Source organism: Ammospiza nelsoni, chromosome Z (assembly GCF_027579445.1).
Source record: "Ammospiza nelsoni isolate bAmmNel1 chromosome Z, bAmmNel1.pri, whole genome shotgun sequence".
In the NCBI taxonomy this organism is placed as follows: Eukaryota; Metazoa; Chordata; class Aves; order Passeriformes; family Passerellidae; genus Ammospiza; species Ammospiza nelsoni.
Window position 1 is genome coordinate 61,431,461 of NC_080669.1, and position 20,957 is coordinate 61,452,417.

Consider the following 20,957-nt stretch of genomic DNA (forward strand, 5'->3'; position numbering starts at 1 on the left):
CCCTGCTGTTCATATTGCTTGGGGTAGTGAATCAAATAGTTTGGAGTTTGTAATCCATTATATCTTTCTATGTTAAAAAAGGTCATTCTGCATGGCTTATATTTTCTGAGATCTGTGGCTTTAAATTTGTTTGGCTGAGAGGTAAGGCTAACATTGATTATTATTTGTTAATCAAGCAGTGCCACTGCTGCCATATTTCTAATCTGGGAAAAAGATGTGTGTAGTGAGACTGGTTTCTGTTTCTGAGTTGTTTCCTGTACTCTACATATGGGGCAAGAGAAGAACAAAACATTTTTGCAAAGTAGGATGGGTAGAATGTTTGAATTTTTTTTTGCAGACTAATTTTCTTTTTTTTTAAATAACTCTATGTGCATTTGATTTGTAATGCATCTATAGATAGCACAAGATTAATTTCTCTTAGAAAAAAGTTGCTGATATTGAGAGCAATGTTGATAGAAAAGTAGGAAATTATTTTCTTTTCCCTAAAGCAGTGTTTGAATTCATACTCTGTTACTTGTTTAAATTGCAGCTCAGAGTGCAGTGATGGAGAATGGTCTACATCTGTGCCCTCCTATTTTACTGCTGTGGAAAAAGAGCAGTCCTCAAGTGATGAAAGCTGGGAGACTGTCTCGTGCAGGGAGGAGCGTGACCCTGGTGTGCAGAGGAGCAGCAGTGGTGTGACAGACGAGAGCACAGATTTCTGTTTCCAAGAAGAGTATGCCTTTATTTTATTGGCTAACTTCCTACAGCTTCTAGCATCGCCAGTAGTAGGGTATTCACATAGCACTACACAGAATAGCATTTAAAAGCGGTTACCATGCTAGCAACAATCATTTGCCTACATCACAATAATCTGAATAGTTGTATGCATTTCAAATCAGGGAAAATTACATTTCATGCAAGCAGTTCTTTGTAATGAAACATACAGAAACAATGAGAGTGTATTGACATGTAATATCAATATGGCTAATAGACTTAATATTGACTTTAAAATGCCAGTTAGGCAAGTTAATTTTTAAGATATACATGTTACATAAACATTCTTTGATACTGCATAGGACTCCTGGAAAAGAACTTGTTTATCTCTCTGCTTTATTGCTTCTCCTATTCCACTGCTGCTCCTTATTTTCTGCAGCCCTATCGGTGATTGAAGAAAACTTGAATTTCTTGCTTGCTTTAGTAACTTTAAACTTTATTTTTCTAGTCATTCAACTGTAGCTGCCTTTGCTATAAGGCAAAATTTGTAGCTATGTACAAATAAGAGGAATGTTCCTAGCTTTTTTTAAGCATTTAATATTGACTCTAGTTTGGATCTTTATAAAGCAAAGGCCACACTTAAGTTTTCTTTCAGCTTCTTACGTGCAGTTAGGTGCTTCTATTGCTAAGCAATCCTGTTTGTTGTTAATGCTTTTTTAGTATTCTCCACATTCTTGGGTCTTGAAGAACTAGTGTGACTTTATGAAAACTTTATAATAACTCGTCTCTTTCAGACAACAATAACGGAGATTTTTAACTTTTTTTGATATGATCAGCATAAAAATGTATGCATCTTTAACATAATTCGTTCTTATTTTCCCTTCTATAAGGAAAGTGGGCCTCACAGCCCCATGAGACTCAGCATCCAGGTGACTTTTGCTCCTCTAGAATATCCAGGAACGAGAGGAGTCTTTCTCTTGCAAGATAGCTTCTCTTGCAAGCAGTAGGTCTTTGCATTGCAGTCAAGCCAAGCTTTGCCATGGAGGCTGCTCTGGGTGTCAAGACCATCTTTCTCCGTAGTGCCTTTGGGAATTTGTAGATAAATAAGATGTTTATTACCAAATTTATTAAGCCTGGCAGGGATGTTGTCTGTACTAGGGAAAATTTGAAACAAACTGCATACTGTACTGCTGGCCTTGAGCATTAGACAAAACTTTGCCACAGAATCATGGGTGTTATTAGATTATGAGCCCTGTGAATTTCTTGAATTTTTATTACAAATGTTAATTCCTAATCTGTGACTCTGTAGTCTGGGAAATATGTCTGTTTAGTCTTTGTTTTGTTTGCTTTTATTGCTTATATGTGTTTGTAAGTTCTCTTAGCTTTTTAGTTTTAGCTTTTTATTTATTTATATAAAGGGAGCAGGCATTATTGGAGGAAGGTGAAATTCCTTGGTTACAGTACCGAGAAGAAGTAGAAAGTAGCAGTGATGAGGAAAATGATCCAATTCGTGATTTTGTACATCTTGGATTCTTCTTGTTGGATGGAAATAACAATCTTGAGGATGACTCCAGTGTGAGTGAAGATCTGGATGTGGAGTGGAGGTATGCATTTCATAGTTGTCTGCTTTCATTTCAGAGGCTTTGTAGTTAATATTTTGTTTTCTGTATAAGATATCAAAAGTACTTATGGATATCAGTATGCAGTTGCTTCAAGGACTAATAATCTCAGTTTTAAAGTTTAAGGTATTTCAAGTGCTATGTATCTTCTAATGAGAGAGAAGGGAATAGATTTGCTAAATCAGGTGGTGATTTGTGAAAATTGTGGTGCCCTAAATATGCAAGGCATGAGTTTATTTTCTAATTTAATTTTCAAGTGGAAGTGTAACAGAAATAAGGCGGTATAAATGTAATCAGCATTCAAGTCAGTCCTATTTTATAATTGGTCTTTTCCTCCTTTCAGACTGGTGTAAGTTAGTCATTATAGATCTATTTTATTTCTCTGTCAAATGCCATACACTTATCCAATATTATAATAATTTTGAATGCTTCATTCCATTTTCTGTCATTAGATTACTGAAGGATATTGCAATCAATTTATTATAAACATGCTTCAAATACCCGGAATAAAGTGATTGGAGCCACATACAAAATAGTATAATGTATAATAGTATAATGTGTTGTTTAGAATGTGATAGACAAAAGGTTTTCCAGTGAGAGACATAACACATGCTCTCTTCTGGTTATTAAAATATAGACTTGAGTGCAGACATACCAACACTGTTGTTTTCACCTTGTGAAGTTATATTGTAGAAAAGCATAATAGGGACTAATGCATGAGAGTCCAAACTAGAAGTAAGACCTGTATTCTTACACTGTCAGGCCGTAAGCTAGCAATGGAATTGTGTGATAGGGACAGAAGCTGTCTTTTAAGTGTTGGAGGTTGGCCTTGGTAAGCTTCTTAGTTACTGAAAAAAGGAACAAAGATGTTGATGATCTGTTAAGTTTGGTCTGCTGAACATATGCAGACCTGTACATCATTTCACTTGCGCCTGTTTTAAGATTTAATTTCTGAATTTCTAAAACAGAACTCAAAGGACCTGACACATGATGTAATAACAATCTGATTGTTAGTTGTAAAACAACTTAATACCAATACATATGAAACATATTAGCTGAACTTACACCCTTTCACAGTAAGAACTCCTATCAGGATGTTCTGAAGTATATACTGTGGGATTGTGATACCACTGTACTGGGACCAAAACTGCAGAACTGTGTCTGAGAGGCTGGAACTGCCTCCCCATGTGGGAGAAAGCTTGTTCCAGCTGACTCCAGTGGACCCACCATAGGGTGGGGCCTCTGGGAAAGTATTAAGAAAGGATAAAAAATGTTGAACAGCAAGCAGTGTGTGAGAGAGAAATGAAGATAATGTGAGAGAAGCAACCCTGCAGACACCAAGGTAAGAAAAGAAGAGGGAGGAAGTGCTCTAGAGCCGGGGAAGACCGTGGTGGAACAGGTAGGAATTTGCTGATGGAACTGTGTCTGTGGCGAACACATGCTGGAGTAGCTGATGGAGGACTGCAGCTTGTGGGAAAAACCTGTAGGAGCAGGGAAACAGCGTAAGGAGGAAATAATTGCAAAGAGGAACTTCCCTTGGACAGACCACAACCCCTGTTCCTTTTTCTCTGCCCTGCTTGGGATAGGGAAAATTAGAGGGCTCAAGGGCTAAGGAGTGAAGTTGAGCCTGGAAATAAAGAGAGGGCTAAGAGAAAGGTGGTTTAGTTTTTGTCTTTGTTTCTTACCATTCAAATCCATTTTTATTGGCAAGAAATTAATAGAATCATGGAGCAGCCTAAATTGAAAAGGAACCTCAAAAGATCATCTGGTTCAACCTTTCAATTAAATTAAGGCTTTTCCTGAATTGAGTCAGTTTTGCCTTTGGTGATGATTGATGACTCATGGCCCTTATTCTTGTCCCATGAGCTTTTTGTCTTATTTACATGTCCAGTTGAGGCAAGGGAGGGAGAGATCAGATGGCTGGGTATCGGGCTGTTACTAACAGGTGATATGCAATAATTTGATATATCCAGACTTTCTGTTGTAACTATTAATTTTGAAAATAAGACCATGTTTCCTAACCCATGTTTTTCAGACTACTTGATGAGTTTGGTGATGGCCTAGGACTTGGTCAAGCCATTCCTTACATGGAACCTCAATTTCTCACATATATGGCACTAGAGGGACACTTAGAAGCTGTGGAGGTATTAAAATATTTTTGATGGTCTTATAGCTTTGATGTTGTAGCATAAATATTTATAGTTGAATCCTTTTTCAACTTAATCTGAAAATCAGGGGATTTTCAGATACTTTCCTGTGTTAGCTTGAACTTTTGGGTCAGCAAACATGAAAATACATCTTGAAAGTTCTTTTAAAGGATGTACTACAAGAAGTCATTTCTCAGTACCTGCTTCTTTTAGTATATTCATTTATTTGCTCATAAGGCCAAGAAAGTTACTGGTTTCTACCACTGTGAACATATGCCATTTAATTCCAAAGAATTTTGCCAAATTCTCTACATAACGAAGGAAAGCTTATGCTTGAACCTGTGCCTGTGAATTGTAGCGGCTTTCTTTTTTTTTTTTTTTTCAAGAGTGTATTTGGATTCCTCAAATTTTTATTTATCAGTAGAAGACGCTTTCTGTGTTTGACTGTCTTACTCAGTATATTTTAAATAAGAGTTTTAAAAAAAACCCCATCGAGTAACAAACAGACAAAAAACTCCAGGTAAAGAAACCACCTGAAAAAAAAAGTCTTTTATCTTTACCTTGATCTATCCCATATCACCTGTCTGATTTTTTGGATATAGACCAAAGCATTTATTATCAAGAACCAGCATGGTTATGGTCTTTGTCTTTTGTTTTTAACTTCAGGTTGGTCAGTGTCAGAGTGAATATAGAGCTAGCTGAGATGCAGTTTGATTCAGTATGACAATTCTGGCACTGCTAGAAATCTCCCCTGCAGGGTATTTGTCAAAATAAAAGCTAAATGTTGTGTAGACATATAATATGGTGTTACAACAGCTGAACTGAATGTTTTGTAGGTCACGTAAGTTTAGGGCAGCAAGGGGCAGTTTGGCTGCTAGCACCCAAGTTAAAGGGGTGAACCGGGCAGGCTGTATGTCATAGTGTACTTGCAGACAAAATACCAAGGGCACTTTGAAATGCTCTCTAAAGCTGGCAGACAGTGGAACAATCATAGATAACAGGGTTTTTTTTCTGTGAATATGTGCAAAGTCAATGATTTTCTGAATAAGGCTCCCAGGTCTTTTCCAAGTCAGTGGATGGGGCCAATCCTGTAAGTTGGGAGTCATACAGTTTCCAGGTTTTGTACGTCCCTCAAGGTATATGGGAGGTCATCATTCATGATCAAGTATCACAGGGCCTTCTCCTATGTAGGATCTTCTTAGCATTACTTATTAAGACACACTTCATTAATGTGGAGAAGGTCTGTCGATACCCTTATTGTAAAAGCAGTGTTTTGAAGCTGTATAGAGAAGATTCTTGTCTCTTGTGTAGTGGCTGGTTCTCACTACATCAAAAAAACCAGATGAACTGCTAAAACAGTTGACCTCCTCCTTTGCACCAAATGAGAGGATCTGTGTAGAGAGGAGAAACTAATCACATCTTTTTTTTTTTTTTAATCTGCACATTAACACTTGAGAAGGAGACTGAGTTTATTATGACTCTTAAGTTTTGATTTCTCATTCCTGTATAACAACATTTGCCTAAGTACTCTGTCAGAAGAAATGTGTGCAGTCCTGTCAGAGTGAACTGTAAAAGTAATCCTAGGTGATTATGTGCATGGCTGGTTGAGGAGGTGCTGTAATTATATTTGTGTCACCAGGAACAGAGTGTCACTGAACACTATTAGCAAACAGGCAGATGATGACAGAGGTATCTGTGGTACAGGGCACTATGAATGTGGAAACACCGATTCTCTTACATGGCATTTGTGCCTGTAAGTAGCAGACAAGCATGTGAAACTTTATGGTAGGCATAGAAGTCTTGGCGTATTTGGAATTAGTCAGCAGAAAGTGGTAAGTGAGAAATAAAAGGTAGAGGACTGTATGTACTTGTATAGACTGTGACCACATAGACAACACAGGTTCTGAGTAAGAATTCCAAATATTCCCTTCTAATCTCAAGCAGAATATAGAGCACATATTTTTACAGTATGAGATGGTTACTAAAATTGTTCAGGAAATATGAGCAAAATCGTTTACTATTGCTTTGAAATACTTGAAAGGGATGTGACACAATAAAGCACCCAAAATTCAAGTGTGTCTTAATTGGAGGGGATGGAGTGGGAGAGCTCTATCCCAAATAATTATGACATTTGGACAGGAGAAGTAATAAAAGTATTAGATACTAGATACTTCTTCTGAAAAGCTGTGTTGTATAGCTTTTATAGCTCTGAGTTCCTAAAACTTAATAGAATATATGTGTGATTTTAAATATTTTTTTCTTCCATCTGTAAGAAAGAAACTACATAGTTGGGAGTGTCTGGTTTACTTCATTAGCAGTACAGGCTAGTTGCCCCTGCTGCATCAGTGACTTTATAAGTATTTCCTGTGCCATTTCACAGATGTGAGGAGCTCAAACCCTCGTAGGCTGTAGCACTCTTGTTTTGTAGCCAAATGTCCAGCATTTTGGTTTTGGTACATGGAGAAGTAAGCAGTCACGCAACCAATAAGAGGAAGTACAGGTATTTTGAAGATACATCTTATAGAAGGTATAAAACAGACACTACTTTGGATTTGAAAATGTGGCTTTCAGCCTCAGATTAAGTGTATGGCTTTGTGTCTATAATGTTTCTTTTGTGTAGGTTTCAGAAGCAAGCAAGTAATGCAGTTCTTTCAGTTTGAGAATATTCATGCTGGATATAAACAGAGTAGTTTGACACATAAACAATATTGCAACATTCTGTATCCCTGGGATCTTTTCTAACTTTTCCAGGTGTAGTAGTTACTCTGATTAAGCATAGTATTTTTACCTACTGTTTATTCTCAGACCATTGCAATTGGAGCAAAAACCAAATACAAATACTAAAATCGTCTTAATGTTAGTCAAGTAGTACTGTCTGCTGTACCAGAATTTGATGGGTATTAGCTGTAAAATTGGAGCAATATACTTGTTTTGTAGGAACTTGCACACAACACTACGAATAACCCCAGGTTTTCCCCTGAACTGACAGATTTCTTGTGGCAGTAGGAGCTGTAAATATTTCTTGGCTCCTGCTGATCTCTCTCTGCCCCAAAGGTTTGACTGTAGGTATAAAACCGCTCATTTAGATCTGTAGTAGTGTGGTAGCTTGAGGTACCTTGTCACTGCGATCCAAGTCCAAGCAGGTTTTCAGGTAGTCCAAGCATGTTTGAAGCTGTAGTAACTTCAGGGAAAGTTTAAAAGGAAAGACAACTGGAGAGGTTTCTGTATAGTCCAGTGTTTCTCTAGTATATAGAGCATTTTACTTAAGTGTATTCCTAATATTACAAAAATATCACGCTATCTTATACTTCTTACTAAGAGAGTTTTGTAGCCAATAATGTAAATAATTTTCAAGCTGATTAGAACAGTAAGTAGTTGTACTTAAATGATGTGACTAATTCATTCAGGGTGTGAACCCAGCGTTTGTGTTCTTCAGTTTGCGTGATGTTCAAACAGGTTAGTACATTTCTCAGCAAATACAACCACATATTCTGAGTTCTGTGATTTTAATTTTTTTTTTTCTTCTGGATATCCTCTGAGTGCCTTACACAGTTGAATGTATGATGTACACAGCAAATATTGTGTAGACTTATAGTCTTAAAGATTTTGTATGGTAAAAAAATTTAGTTTAAAATAATTACTTCAGAGCATTTGGTCTGTTTTAAGATTAGAAATATCTACATAGATCTTGGGGTTTTTATTTCTTGAAGTTTACACTCTTAGTGTAACCAAGGTACTTAATATTTTTTGTTTGTGCCTGAGTAATTTAATAATTGAGGCCAAGAAACACATTAATGAGGCATTTATTTTCAAGAAGACAATGAAAGGACAGTTTTAGCTTGGCAAGATTTATTACATTTTCAACTTGCTTCTTTTTCTGTAACTTTTTAAAATTAACAAATATTCACTGTAGATTAAGTTTTGACACTGTCCTCATACTCTAAGAATGCTTTAAAAGCAAGGCATTGCTGTTTTGACCTTCAGTTTCATCTCATTCATTACAAAAATAAAAATTATTAAATGATTAGTTTGACAGACATGTCTTCCATTTTGAAAAGTAACACTGCTAGAATGGGATTCCTTTTCATGCTTGTTTGTTTGTTTTGTATGAAATGTTACATTGGTGAATAATAGAACTTGATCTCCGCTTACCCCTTTCAGACTGCTCTGGCACAATTGGAGTCTCTTACATTTGATGCTGAACAGACTCATCCACCTGCTACAAAACAGACCATAGATAGCCTGCCACAGATTGTTGTCACAGGTGACTACAATGGTATGGAAAAATAAGGAAAAAATAATTTCCACAAAGTTCATAAGAAAAAATTCAACTTTCTCTAATACCATAGATGCAATATTTAAGTGTACTAACTGCATAATGCTGTCTTAAGATCTTTTGAATCTGAGTATAATTTTGATCCATTTGGAAAAGTAATCTTTAATGGAGTTACTGTGACTGTATTTTGTAACCATTAGTGATACTGTTGATAATATATGTACTTGAATCTGAGCTCCCCTGAGATGTAAAACAAGGTATTAATGCTTTTTTTTCATCATGGCTTTAGGTCAAGAGCAGTGTTGTACTATCTGTTGCAGTGAATATGTGGAAGGTGAAATCATTACAGAGCTACCCTGTCATCATTTGTTTCACAAACCTTGTATAACTCTTTGGTTACAGAGAGTAAGTACTACAGGATTGGTGGAGGGTTTGGGGGCAGGGAGGGTTGTGTATATTGTGTATTCTTCTTGGAAGAACTTTTAACTCTTTGAAAATGTGGGATGAAATACCAAGAATTTATGAAATATTATTTGACTTCATGCATTTTAGAACCAAATTCTAATGCAAGTGAGGAAAAAATTTATATTTTTACTCACCTGAAGGTCAGTTTCTTCAATAGAGGGAATATTTCTGTATGGGAAAACATGTTTTCCTTTACTAAGAATGAAAAACATGGATTAGTCATAACTTGTTTTGGTACAAGAAAAACTTTCTTTACTATACTTCTGTCTTGAAGAAAAGACAATGAAGTCATTTTCTCTGAGAAGAGCAAAGGGTTTGATCTGTCTTACCACAATGTCAGGCCCATTTATTGTGACAGAGGCTGGCAGAGGAAATAGTGAAATGCTTGTAGATTAACTTTTTTTAAAATTAAAATTGCCTTTATTAATTCTATACAATATTAGATTTAATTTTCATTATCTATAATCACTTTGCTTCCAAATGTCTTAAAAAGGCTTGCAGCATGTTGAAGCTAAACTAAAACAACAGTAATTAATGAACTGGTATGATTTTTTTTGTTGCACTTCTACTCTCCTTTATGTGCATTACAAGCCTGGATTTGGTAGTTCTCAGTGAGCTTACAGTGTAACATAATTTCCTCAAGAGTATAAGAGAAAGATTAATTAGTTTTACCATGGGATAAATATCAGAATACCTCTAGCATGGAGGCCTGATGGATTTCGTTGATGGGTTTATAATTTTTTTTACTGTGATAATGTTGATTACCATACGCATTTTTCTTGTTTTTCACATCCTGCCTTTTTTTTTCTGTTGTCATAGTCAGCAGCTATTGCTGAAAACTAGGTTTTTCAACATCTTAGATTTGGGCTGTACCTAACTTATATTTAATCTTTGCCTCAAAAAAAAAAAAAAAAAGCCCCACCTGTAAAATCAATGCTGTGAAGAACCTGCAGAGAACCTGATGCATTTGCTATGTAGCAAAACAACTCTTTCTTCTGAGTTTGTCAGCTCTAGGTAGCTGTCAGCTCTAGGTAGCTATGCAGTCAAATTTGAGTTTGAGGTGGTGCTTTTGTGGAGACCCTAAATACTTTATAAATAATAACTTTTAGCTTTTCAGTAGAATTGAATGCAAACTGTGCAAATGACTTGGGTTTTTTTTCTCTTTTTGTAGTCGGGAACATGCCCTGTTTGTCGTCATGTCCTTGCACCTGTACTTCCCGAAGCAGCTGATGACACTGTTTTTTTTATTTGATTGATGATTCAGCATCTTCTGTTAACATTGCTACAGGACCCTCAGACTAGGGTTGAAAATAAAATCTGCCACCAAAATAAAAATGTAAATTTTGCCTGTTTTAATTATAATGTGAAAAAAAATCAGTATAAAATATTGATATATATATAGTCATGGATTGGCATGGGTTGGAAGGGATTCTAAAGAAGATCTGGCTCCAACCCCCTTTGCTGTGGGCAGGGACACATTCCTCTAAACCAGGTCGCTCCAACTCCCATCCAACCTGGCCTTGAACACTTTCAGGGCTGGAGCATCCACAGCTTCTCTGGGCAACCCATGCCAGGGCCTCACCACCCTCACCGTGAAGAACTATCTCCTAATGTGTAATCCAAACCTACTTTCTTTTTGTTTGAAACCATTCTCCCTTGTCCTGTCATAAGCCATTGTGAATAGTCCCTCTCCATCCTTCTTGTAGAGTCCCTTCAGGGACTGAAGGGACCTCAAAGCTTTCTCTTCTCCAGGCTGAACAATCCCCATTCTCTCAGCCTTCCCTCACAGCAGAGGTGCTCCATGCCCCTGATCACCTTGGTGCCTCCTCTGGCCTCTCTGCAGCAGCTCCATGTCCTTCCTGTGCCGGGACCCTGGGGCTGGAGGCAGCTCTGCAGGTGGGGTCTCAGCAGAGCGGGGCAGAGGGGCAGAATCCCCTCCCTGCCCTGCTGCCCAGGGGCTCTGGGTGCAGCCCAGGACACCCTTGGCTCTCTGCGCTGGCACTGCCCATGGCTGGCTCATGTCCAGCTCTCACCCACAGCACCCCCAGGCCCTTCTGGGCAGGGCTGCTCTCGATCTGTTCATGCCCAGCCTGGGCTGGCACCAGGGATTGCCCTGACCCAGGGGCAGCACCTGAGCTTGGCCTTGTTGAACCTCATGGGATTCCCATGGGCCACTGCTCGAGCTTGTCCAGGTCCCTCTGGATGGCATCTGTCCCTCAGGCGTGTCAGCTGCACCACTCAGCTTGGTGTCATCTGCAGATTTGTAAAAGGAGCACTTGATCCATTCGTCTGTGTCATTAATGAAGACATTAAACAGTTCTGGTCCCACTAGTGATCTTCAAGGCCCACCAGCTGTTTTTGATTAGGACTCTGAGTCATTGAGGACCACCCTCTGGACACAGCTGTCCAACCACTTTTTAGCCCACTCATAAATCCATTTCCAATTTAGAGAGAAGGATATTGTGGAGGATGCTGCCAAAGGCTTTGCTGAAGTCCAGATAAATGACACCCCTAACACTTTCTTTATCCATTGCTGTAGTCACTCCATCATAGAAGGCCACCAGATGGGAAAGAATGTGAAGGCAAAAGGAAAAAAATAAGCTTGTTTCTATCCAAGTTTCATGTTATCCATACATCCACTAGTACATTGGAAGCATTCATATTCTGGCAGGTGTTGATAAGTTAATTTGTTTTGACCATTAGACAAAGAGGTAACAACCTTTTTCTAACTAGCCATAGCAATACTAATTAACATAGTATGAAAATAATTTCCCTCAAGTCAAAGAGAACGTTCTAAGGGTTTTGGATAAAGTTACATGGTAAGCTGCCTCATAAGACAAAACTCTGTAGATGCCTTCCATGTTATAAAAGGCAGAAAGCTCCTGTTTCCCCTTCTTTCCTTATTCTGTGCTTGAATGAACACCTGAGCAAAACCAACATTTTTTTAGTAAAGTAAGGCTGCAAAATGCAAATACTCTCTGTCTCTAAAAAATAACTCCATACAAACCACATAAGCTGCTTATATAAGCTATGAAAAGTGTTTGGATCAGAGTGTCTGAGTTGAAAGGGCCCTTACACAATACCTGGTACTAACCCCTCTGCCGCGGCAGATAGGTTGTTCCAAGCCTGCTCCAGTGCCTCACCACCTTCACAGTAAACAATTCTTTCCAATATCTAATCTAAAACTTCTCTCAGTTTAAAACCCTTAGCCCTCCTCTTATCACTCTTATCACCCTGGTTAAAAGTTCCTCTTCAACTATTCTGTAGCCCCTCTGGAAGGCTGCTGTAAGGTGCCCCTGGAGCATTCTCATCTCTGGGCTGAACAACCCTAGCTCTCTCAGCCTGTCCTCACAGGCTAGGTGCTCCAGCTCCCTGGTTCTGCTTGAGTATGTCTATATCTTTCTTAAGCTAAGGGCTCCAGAGCTGGACACAGCACTCCAGGTAGGGGAGAATTCTCCATGGGAGTGAAGCAGGAAGGTAGAATCATCTCCCTTGACCTGCTGCCCACAATCTTTTAACTCAGCCCAGGACATGTTTGGCTTTCAGGACTGCCAGTGCATGTTGCAGGGTCATATCAAGCTTTTCATCATCCAGCATCCCAAGTACTTTTAAGTGCCGTTCTCAATCCATTCTCTGCCCAGCCTGTGCTTTATGTTGTACTTGGAATTGCCCTGATCCAGGTGCAGGACCTTGCCCTTGGCTCTGTGGAACTTGATGAGATCCACACAGGCCCCTCTCAGGCCTGTCAAGGTGCCTCTGGGTGACATCCTCTGCCTGCAGTGTGTCCATCACACCATACAGCTTGGTGTTGTCAGCACATTTGCTGAGGGTGCTCTGATCCCACTGCCTGTGTCACTGACAAAGGTGCTCAACAGGGCCAGACCCAACAATAACGCTGGGGGAATCCACCAGTCTCTGGTCTCCACCTGGGACCATCAAGCCATTGACAACAACCCTTTCATTGTGACTGTCCTGTCTGTCAAATCTGTGTCTCTCCCTTTTAGAGAGGAGGCTGTTTTGAGGCACAGAAGTCAAGGAGCCCTCTCAGGGTGGTGGATCCTGGATCCCAGACTGTGGTTCTGTTCCCACTGTCAGCATGTCTCTGAGTGCGCTGTCCAAGCACTTTGGCCTGTCTTTCCTTTCCATTTAATTCCCTTTTCTCATCTTGTAACTCCTCTGCAATCTTACCTGCAGATCTCTGCAACTCATCTCACTCCTTGGACTAAGAATAGAAACTGATCCCCTTGAAGAAAGTCATCGGGCAAGTCACCATCACTTCCTATTTTCCTTTTGAACCCTGCTTCCTTCCTTTCTTCTTTTGCAGACTGTCCAAGCTATTCACGTTTCTTCCTGGTGTTTCTTGCTAACTTCCCCTCTTCTTTCAAACTGCATTGTATGCCATATTTGGTTTATGGTGCTCATTTTACTTGTTACCAAACCTTCACCCCTCAACACTGGAAATTCCTCCAGGGCCTGATTTCTGCATCCCAGGCCACCTCCTGTTATGGTGTCCCTCCTAAATTCCTTCATACTAGTGAGAAACAAGTCAAGAAATTTTTCTCCTCTGGTCTGTCTTCATCATCTGGACTAGAAGGCTACCCTCGATGCTCTCCTGTATTTACCTGGACTGCTTGCAGTTGGCTGTGCAATTTTCCCAGCAAGCATCTATGTGGCTGAAGTCTTCTATTGGGATTGTGCCTGCAATTGTGATTCTTCCTGCAGCTGAGGAAAGAGCTCTTCACCAACTTCCTCTCCTTGATCAGGTAATGTGTAGTAGACACCAGCTTCAAGGTTTCTGTTGTTGGCGTAGTCTCTAATTTCCATAAGCTCTTGACTTGCACATTGCTGCTCTTCAAAAGCATCTTTGTGCAATCAATCTCATTTTTGACATAGAGGAAAATTCCCTCAACTGTCTTTTTTGCTTGTCCTTTTTGAATAGTTTGTAGCCATCAGTCACAGCACTCCAGTTGTACAATTCATCCCAGCAAGTTTCTGTAGTAGCAATCAGGTCATGGTTATGTCCCATCTTCTGTAAAGAGGTCGGTAATAGCTGAATTTTTAATCTCTTTCATTAATTTAGTGCAGGTCACAAATATGTGAGCCTTTGGAGGCTCTTACACCAACAACATTCAACTAATAGTACCTTTGTGTTTGCTTAAGCAGTTTTTCCATTTCCCTGCTGGATTTGTGGATCTAAAGTAGCTTAAGTTGATTCCTCATTTTATTTCTTTATTTATTTTAATTCCTCACAATTATTTCCTCATTATATTTCTTTGGTTTTTTTCTGCTTCATCACTCATCTCTGGTCTTGCTTTGGAGTGAAAGTGTTCAGCCGAAGCTCTCACTATGGGCAGTTTTTCATCTGCCTGAACTCACCGGCTGTGGCTGTTTCAGAACTGTGCACCACTGTTCCTACTTTACAGCTTGGCCCTTTGTGAGCTGTTACCTCTGGGGCTTATCTGATAGCCTTGGAGCCCCAGGATGTGATGCTGCTTTGGCCCTAGTGTTTTCCTTGAATTTTCATACTCTATTGATACTATCTTTCTACATGGTGTCATTTCCCCTCAGAATACATTTCTGGGGCATCAGTGTTCTGGCTCCCCTTTCCAGGCTTGAATTTATTGATCATCAGATTGACTTTAGAACACACTGAAAGTATTTTCTTTCTGCTGCTTTTAGCATCTCTTGAGCTTATTTGTGAGGTAGGTGATCAAACTTTTAGGGACAGCATTTAGGATCAGTTGTTAAATGTTTCGCTATTTCCAAGATACTACCTTTTTGTTGTATTTTTAAAGATGTAAAAATTCCTGTGTTCTTCAGTTTTTTTTAAAGAATTGCAAGGTTGGGTTGCACAAAAAATAAGTATTGCAACAAAATAATTCTTCTGGGCATGAAGAAGAGTATAGTTTTTGAGAGCTTTTTACTCCAGAGATGGTTTACCCATTTTAAATTAAAATAATGATGATTAAATACATCGCACTGGAGAAGGGAACTGGCTATAACTTGTTGACATGATGTTATGATATGATTTGATATTTGTGCCCTATTTTGCAAAGCACAGAATTTTTCCTAACTTTGGAGGATTGTGGATTTTTTTGTTGGCACTAGCAAGGCCTACTGAGTGCGCCTTGGAACTCTTCTTTTTTTCTGTTTTTTTCAGGTTTGTTTTTAGTTTTTTGGTGGGTTTTTGCTTGTTTGTTTTTGTTTGTTTGTTTGTTTGTTTGTGTTGTTGTTGTTGTTGTTGCTTATAAAAACCTCCCCTGATTGGGAATTACTGCTTTACAGTTTGAATCCTAAAAGCTGTATTAATACTATAGTGATGCTGCATGGCATGCTGCATAAATACTTTGGTGTGTTCTCCCAAAATTCCAGTTTCTCTTACTTGAACAGAACAGGGATAAAAGTGTGGCTTTCTTAAGCTTTTGGATAGAATTTGTCCAATACAAGGCTTCCTTTAGTCAATTTTTTGTTGTTGTTTTTTGTTGTTAAAGATCAAGACAATTTCTTCATATTATAGCCTCCCTATAAGATGCTGCTATTTCCACTGAACAAAATACACTGCTGTAGTTGGTAGGCTCATTCTTTCTCAGAAAGCCAAGGCAAAGACGGGAACAAACAAAATTCAGTTTCCTCCCTAAACACCTGCCTGCTCTTCTACCTTGAAAATACATTATTTTCTTTCCAGTTGCTTTTTATTGAAACAGATGTAATGAGGTTTTGTTGGACACTGAGGGTGTACAAAACACAGCCTTCTTTACACTGAGGCTTGATTCATTATGGGGGAGTGCTCAATTACTGAATTGTAGAAGAGCTGGCAAGGACTAGTAGGTAAGGCTCCTTGTCTTGTGTTACAAGGAGACAAGTGGGCTACAGTCATCTCTGCGCAGCCTTTGGATGTACAGACCTGGTAATGAAGGCTTAAGCCTTTGTTTAAACCTTTTAAAGGTGTTCAGGAGCCTTGAGGTTCTGACTTTTGCTATTGTGCCATTGAAATCCAGTCCAAACTAAGCCTGGTACCAGTCAAAGCCCAGGGAGTGCAAGGGTTCATCATAAGCTCATGCCACATTTGTTAAATGCAGTGTAAACAATAATTGAAAATAAAAGTTCTCTTCCCTAAGTTTGAAGCAAAGTTTTTCAGATGACTTTGAATGGAGAGAGAGGAACATATTTTGCTGAGAATATGATGTATTTGGCATGAATGTAATTCACTCCCAAAGCATATTTCTAGGTACATTATCTTTCTCTTTGAACTTACAATAGAATCATTCCTGAAAAGGCCCATTGTGGTTAAGTGAATTTAAGACTATTGCCATAAGGGACACATTTTAAAGCAGCAGCATCAGAGTTGTTTATTTCATAAAACAAATTTGTGCAACTGTAATAATCCTGCTCCATGTTTTCCTTTTAATAGGATAATCTCTCTGTGGTGATGCACTAATGTGAGCACATCTGAATTGACTCGATGAATGCAGTAGGCATCCTGTTCTGAAAAATGCCAAAAATAGAAAAAGAAAAACAACCCTGGCTCAGTAATTTCAGTTTTATTTTATCTGCACATTTTTACAATCCATGCTCTTTCCCCTGTGTTTTTCCTTTTTATTGGTATCAGTGAGTGCTTTAGGATATACATAATAGAAAACAGAAAAATATGTTAGTTATCTGCAGTCCTTTGGTCAATGTGGTACACACAGACAGCTAAGATGCCTACTTATTTAGACAAGAGAAGTGTGTGGAAAATAAGTCCTTTTATAGGTTAATAAGCAAAATATGTATTTCTAGATTTTATTGTCCTAAAATTCCACATAATTGTAATTTTTTTTCAGTCTTAAGTCTGTGTGTAGATAGACAATTACTGTGCTCTGAGCCATGCATGATAAATAATTACACACAAAACAACTAATAATAGTTATTAATGAGTAAGTATGAGGATTGAATTATGTATTGAGGCCAAAATGTAAAAGGCATGATTTTCATGTATACTACGGCTGCTTTGCCCTCCTGAGGCAAAAGAAAAGGCTCTCCAGAAGGCGTAAATGACAATTAGGTACATAGGAAATAGGAAGGAGGATTAGTCTAGCTGGTTTCTTCACCTACCTTTAAATCACAGTAAAAACAAGTCCTTCTTTCAGTTGTGAAGCAGAATTGTCTTTAGCTTACCAGGCAGGAACCTTTGAAAATATGTCAAGGAAGTCAATGAAATTTAATGTGATGGTGAGAATTATGTTTTCCAAGGCAAGTTTGGTATTTTATGTCAGATTTTCTAATTGACAAGAACCAAGGGCTACAATTTTAGTGTTGTAAGTGCTACTCATTGGTGATAGTTGGGACCTGGCTGATCTTTCATAGCTTTGTATTAAGAAAACCTAAAGAGGAAATAAATTTCTTATTAGGATATAAAAATCATTGGTGAAAGTATTTCTTTATTGTACATTGAGTAGTACTATGCTAATATGTATGACCTGCTAATTTGGAAGATTGTCAATGGGTAGAAGGGTTTCCTTGTGGATGAGTGGAATTCCCTCCTCTTACTAGAAGCAGAAACATAAAAAATGCTTTTCTAATACTTCTTTAATTCTGCAATAGGAGGATGTCAGCTGCAGAAACACTGACACAGATTTGAAAATGCTTTTTGCATATTCCAGACATCCTTTTATAAGGTGTTAACTTGCTTTGCTAGTCAAGGAAGATGTTCTTGCCAGCAATACTGTAAATAGGTTCCTCTCAAGCTATTTTAGTGAAATGTATTGCAGCCTGCATACTGCACATGCCTTTGTCTTCTTTATTGTTTTAACTCCCAGAATCACAAGTCATGTATGAAAGAAGGAAGTTTTGCTATAGAGATTAAAAATGTGATTTAGTCCTCATTATTTACATTAAAGCTCCATAAGACTGTGAGGCTTTTCTTCTGATATGAATAACTGAATGGACCAACACAAAGCAAATCTAGCATCACACACACAAATAAAACAAAATAGCCTGACTAAAGAGTTTGCTCCTAAATGGTGAGCTTTTAGGACATGAATGAATAGCACCATTTAAACAGAAGTGGTGCAAGAGAACAAGGGATCCTCAGCAGTATTTGTTACCTGCAGATAGCCACAGTCCTTCAGTTATCTTTCTCTCTGTGACACAGCAATTATCTTCCTTGGAGCTTTTGAAACAAATTTCTAGTTCACCAGGACTTTTGGTGAAGGAATGCCCTTCAGGTTCGTTCACTTCATGCAGTCTTCTTCTGAAAGTGGCCAGCAGGAAGGGGAGCAATGGGAGCAGAAAAAATGTGGTCTTTCAAGTGAATCTAGGCAACCTACAGTATCAACCAAGACCAAATTCAGTTGTGAGTAGAGGATAAGAAGTTAAAAAAAAGTTAGTGTGTGGCACAAAAATGCTTTTGGCAGCTCTGTCCCACAGCAGAAAGCATGGAAGCTCCCAAGGCACTGCTGACTGGTCCACTGCACTCCTCTAGCTCTTCAGGAAATGTGGAGCCTGATCACTAAAATAGATTCAAAATCTCTTGGTCTAAATCTTACATTATCTGTGAGACAGGTTTTTTCTGAGAGGAATTATTTGCATTTATTGGTGTCAGGGACACAGAAAGGATGCCTGTGTGCCCTGCAGCTTAAGAGTGTGTTCATGAGACACATGTGACCTGCAGAAGGGTCTTTATCTTAAATTATCACTTCAGAGTGTGTCACTGTACACTCTCCTGCTCTGAATCAGTTATCATATCTAACTGAAAAAAAGAAGCATCAGTTAATTTGTTGAGAAAAATTAATTTATGTTCTGTCACTGAAATTGATTTGATGAATGACAGTAATCAGAAGCATATATTGCTGCTACAGTCAGTGTGTGTTAGTGAAGTATCTAAGGGTAGCATTTTCTCCTTCTATACACCTTCCAGAGAGAAGGTGTCTCTTTGTGGGCATAATTCAAGCACAGAGCACCAAGAGCAACCTATGGGTGTCTCATTTTCAGAATAAATACATATTGAAATTGCAACTTACATTCTAAACAATTATAGATGATTTTTATGTTTTAGGGTTTGTACTTGGGATGCCAGTACTGCTGGCAACTGTTTTTCTTCTGTCTTATGTTAGGCATGACATCATGCATATGAGGGAGAAACTAAATTTTTTCCCACTCACCTGCTGCATTTTGAAGTTATCAGCAAGGCAGTATAATTAGTTAACTTGCATTAACATTCTGGTTGCCTTGTTATGCTGTGAATTGGAGCGCAATGGAGAGTGCAAGGTAGCCTCAACTCCTTTACAGTACCAGAACAGATGCACTCAGGGAATGTGCTGCAATGCAGGATAGCAGCTTGTCAGAAAGACTTTAGACAATATTGCCTTAAAAAAAAGGAGGTGGCGGGGAGCATGTCAGGGCTGATCCAGTTTTTCATAGATTTTTTTGCATAGTTTCAATGTTCATTGGATAATCATCTGAATACTGAGTTGATACCACAGGGCTAGACTGAAGTACAGTATCTGAATAAACTGTTTGGGGTTTTTTTAACATAATTACCTGCCTTCAAAACAGATCACAGCTATGTACAAGATATGGTGGAATTTCTAGTTCACTTTAAAGCTCCAGAGATCAGTTAGAAATCCTTTCAGGCTTTTCATTATCCAAGTAAAAAATATATCAAATATTGATTAACTTCTTGAAGCATTGTGATCTGTCATTGCATCATTTTAATTAAAAAACGCTAGTCTAAAAAATAAATATATATATTTTTATTTGCTACAGTTAAAACTGTTCTCATGCAGCTTTTTGCTATCATTCTTATGAATGCTATTTATGTCTTCCTGTATCACATAAATTAAGCTTTGATGAAGGTCTAATTCTTCAAAATTCTTGCTGCTCTTTCCATGCATAAAATTCAAATATATTTGCAGTTCCCAAATGCAAAACTCCGTTGCTGTTATATGACACACGTCCTCATTCAGATGCAAATTAGTTTTTTTCTTTCCTGAGGTAAAAAAGGAGTGAGAAAGCAAAAAAGTAGCTGAGCCTTTGTCTGTTTCCTTAAGTGAGTCTCTTGTCCTCTGTATGTGTGACAGTTTGACATATAAGGTGATGACTAATTTTGCAAAATTTCAGGAATATAACTTAGAATGGCAGAACTGGCTGAAAGATGTTGTGAAAGTTCAGTTTGAAATTCTAAAATACATATTCATTGCAAATTTGCCTACAAGCCTGCAAGCATTTGCATTCCTTTCTGTGCTACTTAAAAAGCTAATGGAGGATAGTACTAGATGCTCAAGTGTTAATCTTTCAGCCTTTAAATGTCTTTATTATGAGCTTTATTATGTTTTCTTAACCATGACCACTATCCTTTTTTTCATCCTCAGCATCTGTGTAATGCAACTGGGAAGTGATTTATAGTTCAAAGTAGGGAAGCAGAAGATTGAAGGCTGTCCCTCAGTAGCTAAATACAGACTGCAATGTGCAAGGGAAAATGAAAAGCTTGGTTATTTTCCAGAAATCTTAGTAGTGACATCCTTTTCAGGCAATATTCCCACTGAAATCAGTGTACTAAATTAATATTAAATAGATTTAAATTTCTCTTCACAACTGTATTATTCAATGCAGAAGCATCTGAGTTCTTCTAAGAGTTTTTATTTGCTACTACCTCAAGGCATATGCCATTTGTTTTCTTTAGCTATTCATAAACCTTTAGTTTGTGGCTTTTATAATTTTGATGCAGTAAATTCCAAAGCACTTGAAAAAGCATTAGGGATCATTGCAAGAAAA

The 20,957-nt window shown here is 38.2% G+C and overlaps 1 protein-coding gene across 5 annotated transcripts in view; it reads left to right on the forward strand.

Moving 5' to 3' along the window:
* The window catches only part of PJA2 (praja ring finger ubiquitin ligase 2), a 31,302-nt gene extending 20,764 nt beyond the window's left edge, over positions 1-10,538 (forward strand). For 2 of the 5 annotated variants that reach the window (XM_059492338.1, XM_059492337.1), the window contains exons 4-9: positions 530-715; positions 2,115-2,300; positions 4,351-4,459; positions 8,624-8,738; positions 9,028-9,143; positions 10,375-10,538. In XM_059492338.1, the coding sequence (XP_059348321.1) occupies positions 530-715; positions 2,115-2,300; positions 4,351-4,459; positions 8,624-8,738; positions 9,028-9,143; positions 10,375-10,455 (793 nt within the window). In that variant the 3' untranslated portion in view covers positions 10,456-10,538. The remainder of the gene's footprint in view (positions 1-529; positions 716-2,114; positions 2,301-4,350; positions 4,460-8,623; positions 8,739-9,027; positions 9,144-10,374) is intronic. The other 3 variants (XM_059492339.1, XR_009420422.1, XR_009420423.1) reach the window with 3 other exon arrangements.
* The last annotated feature ends 10,419 nt before the right edge of the window (positions 10,539-20,957 follow it).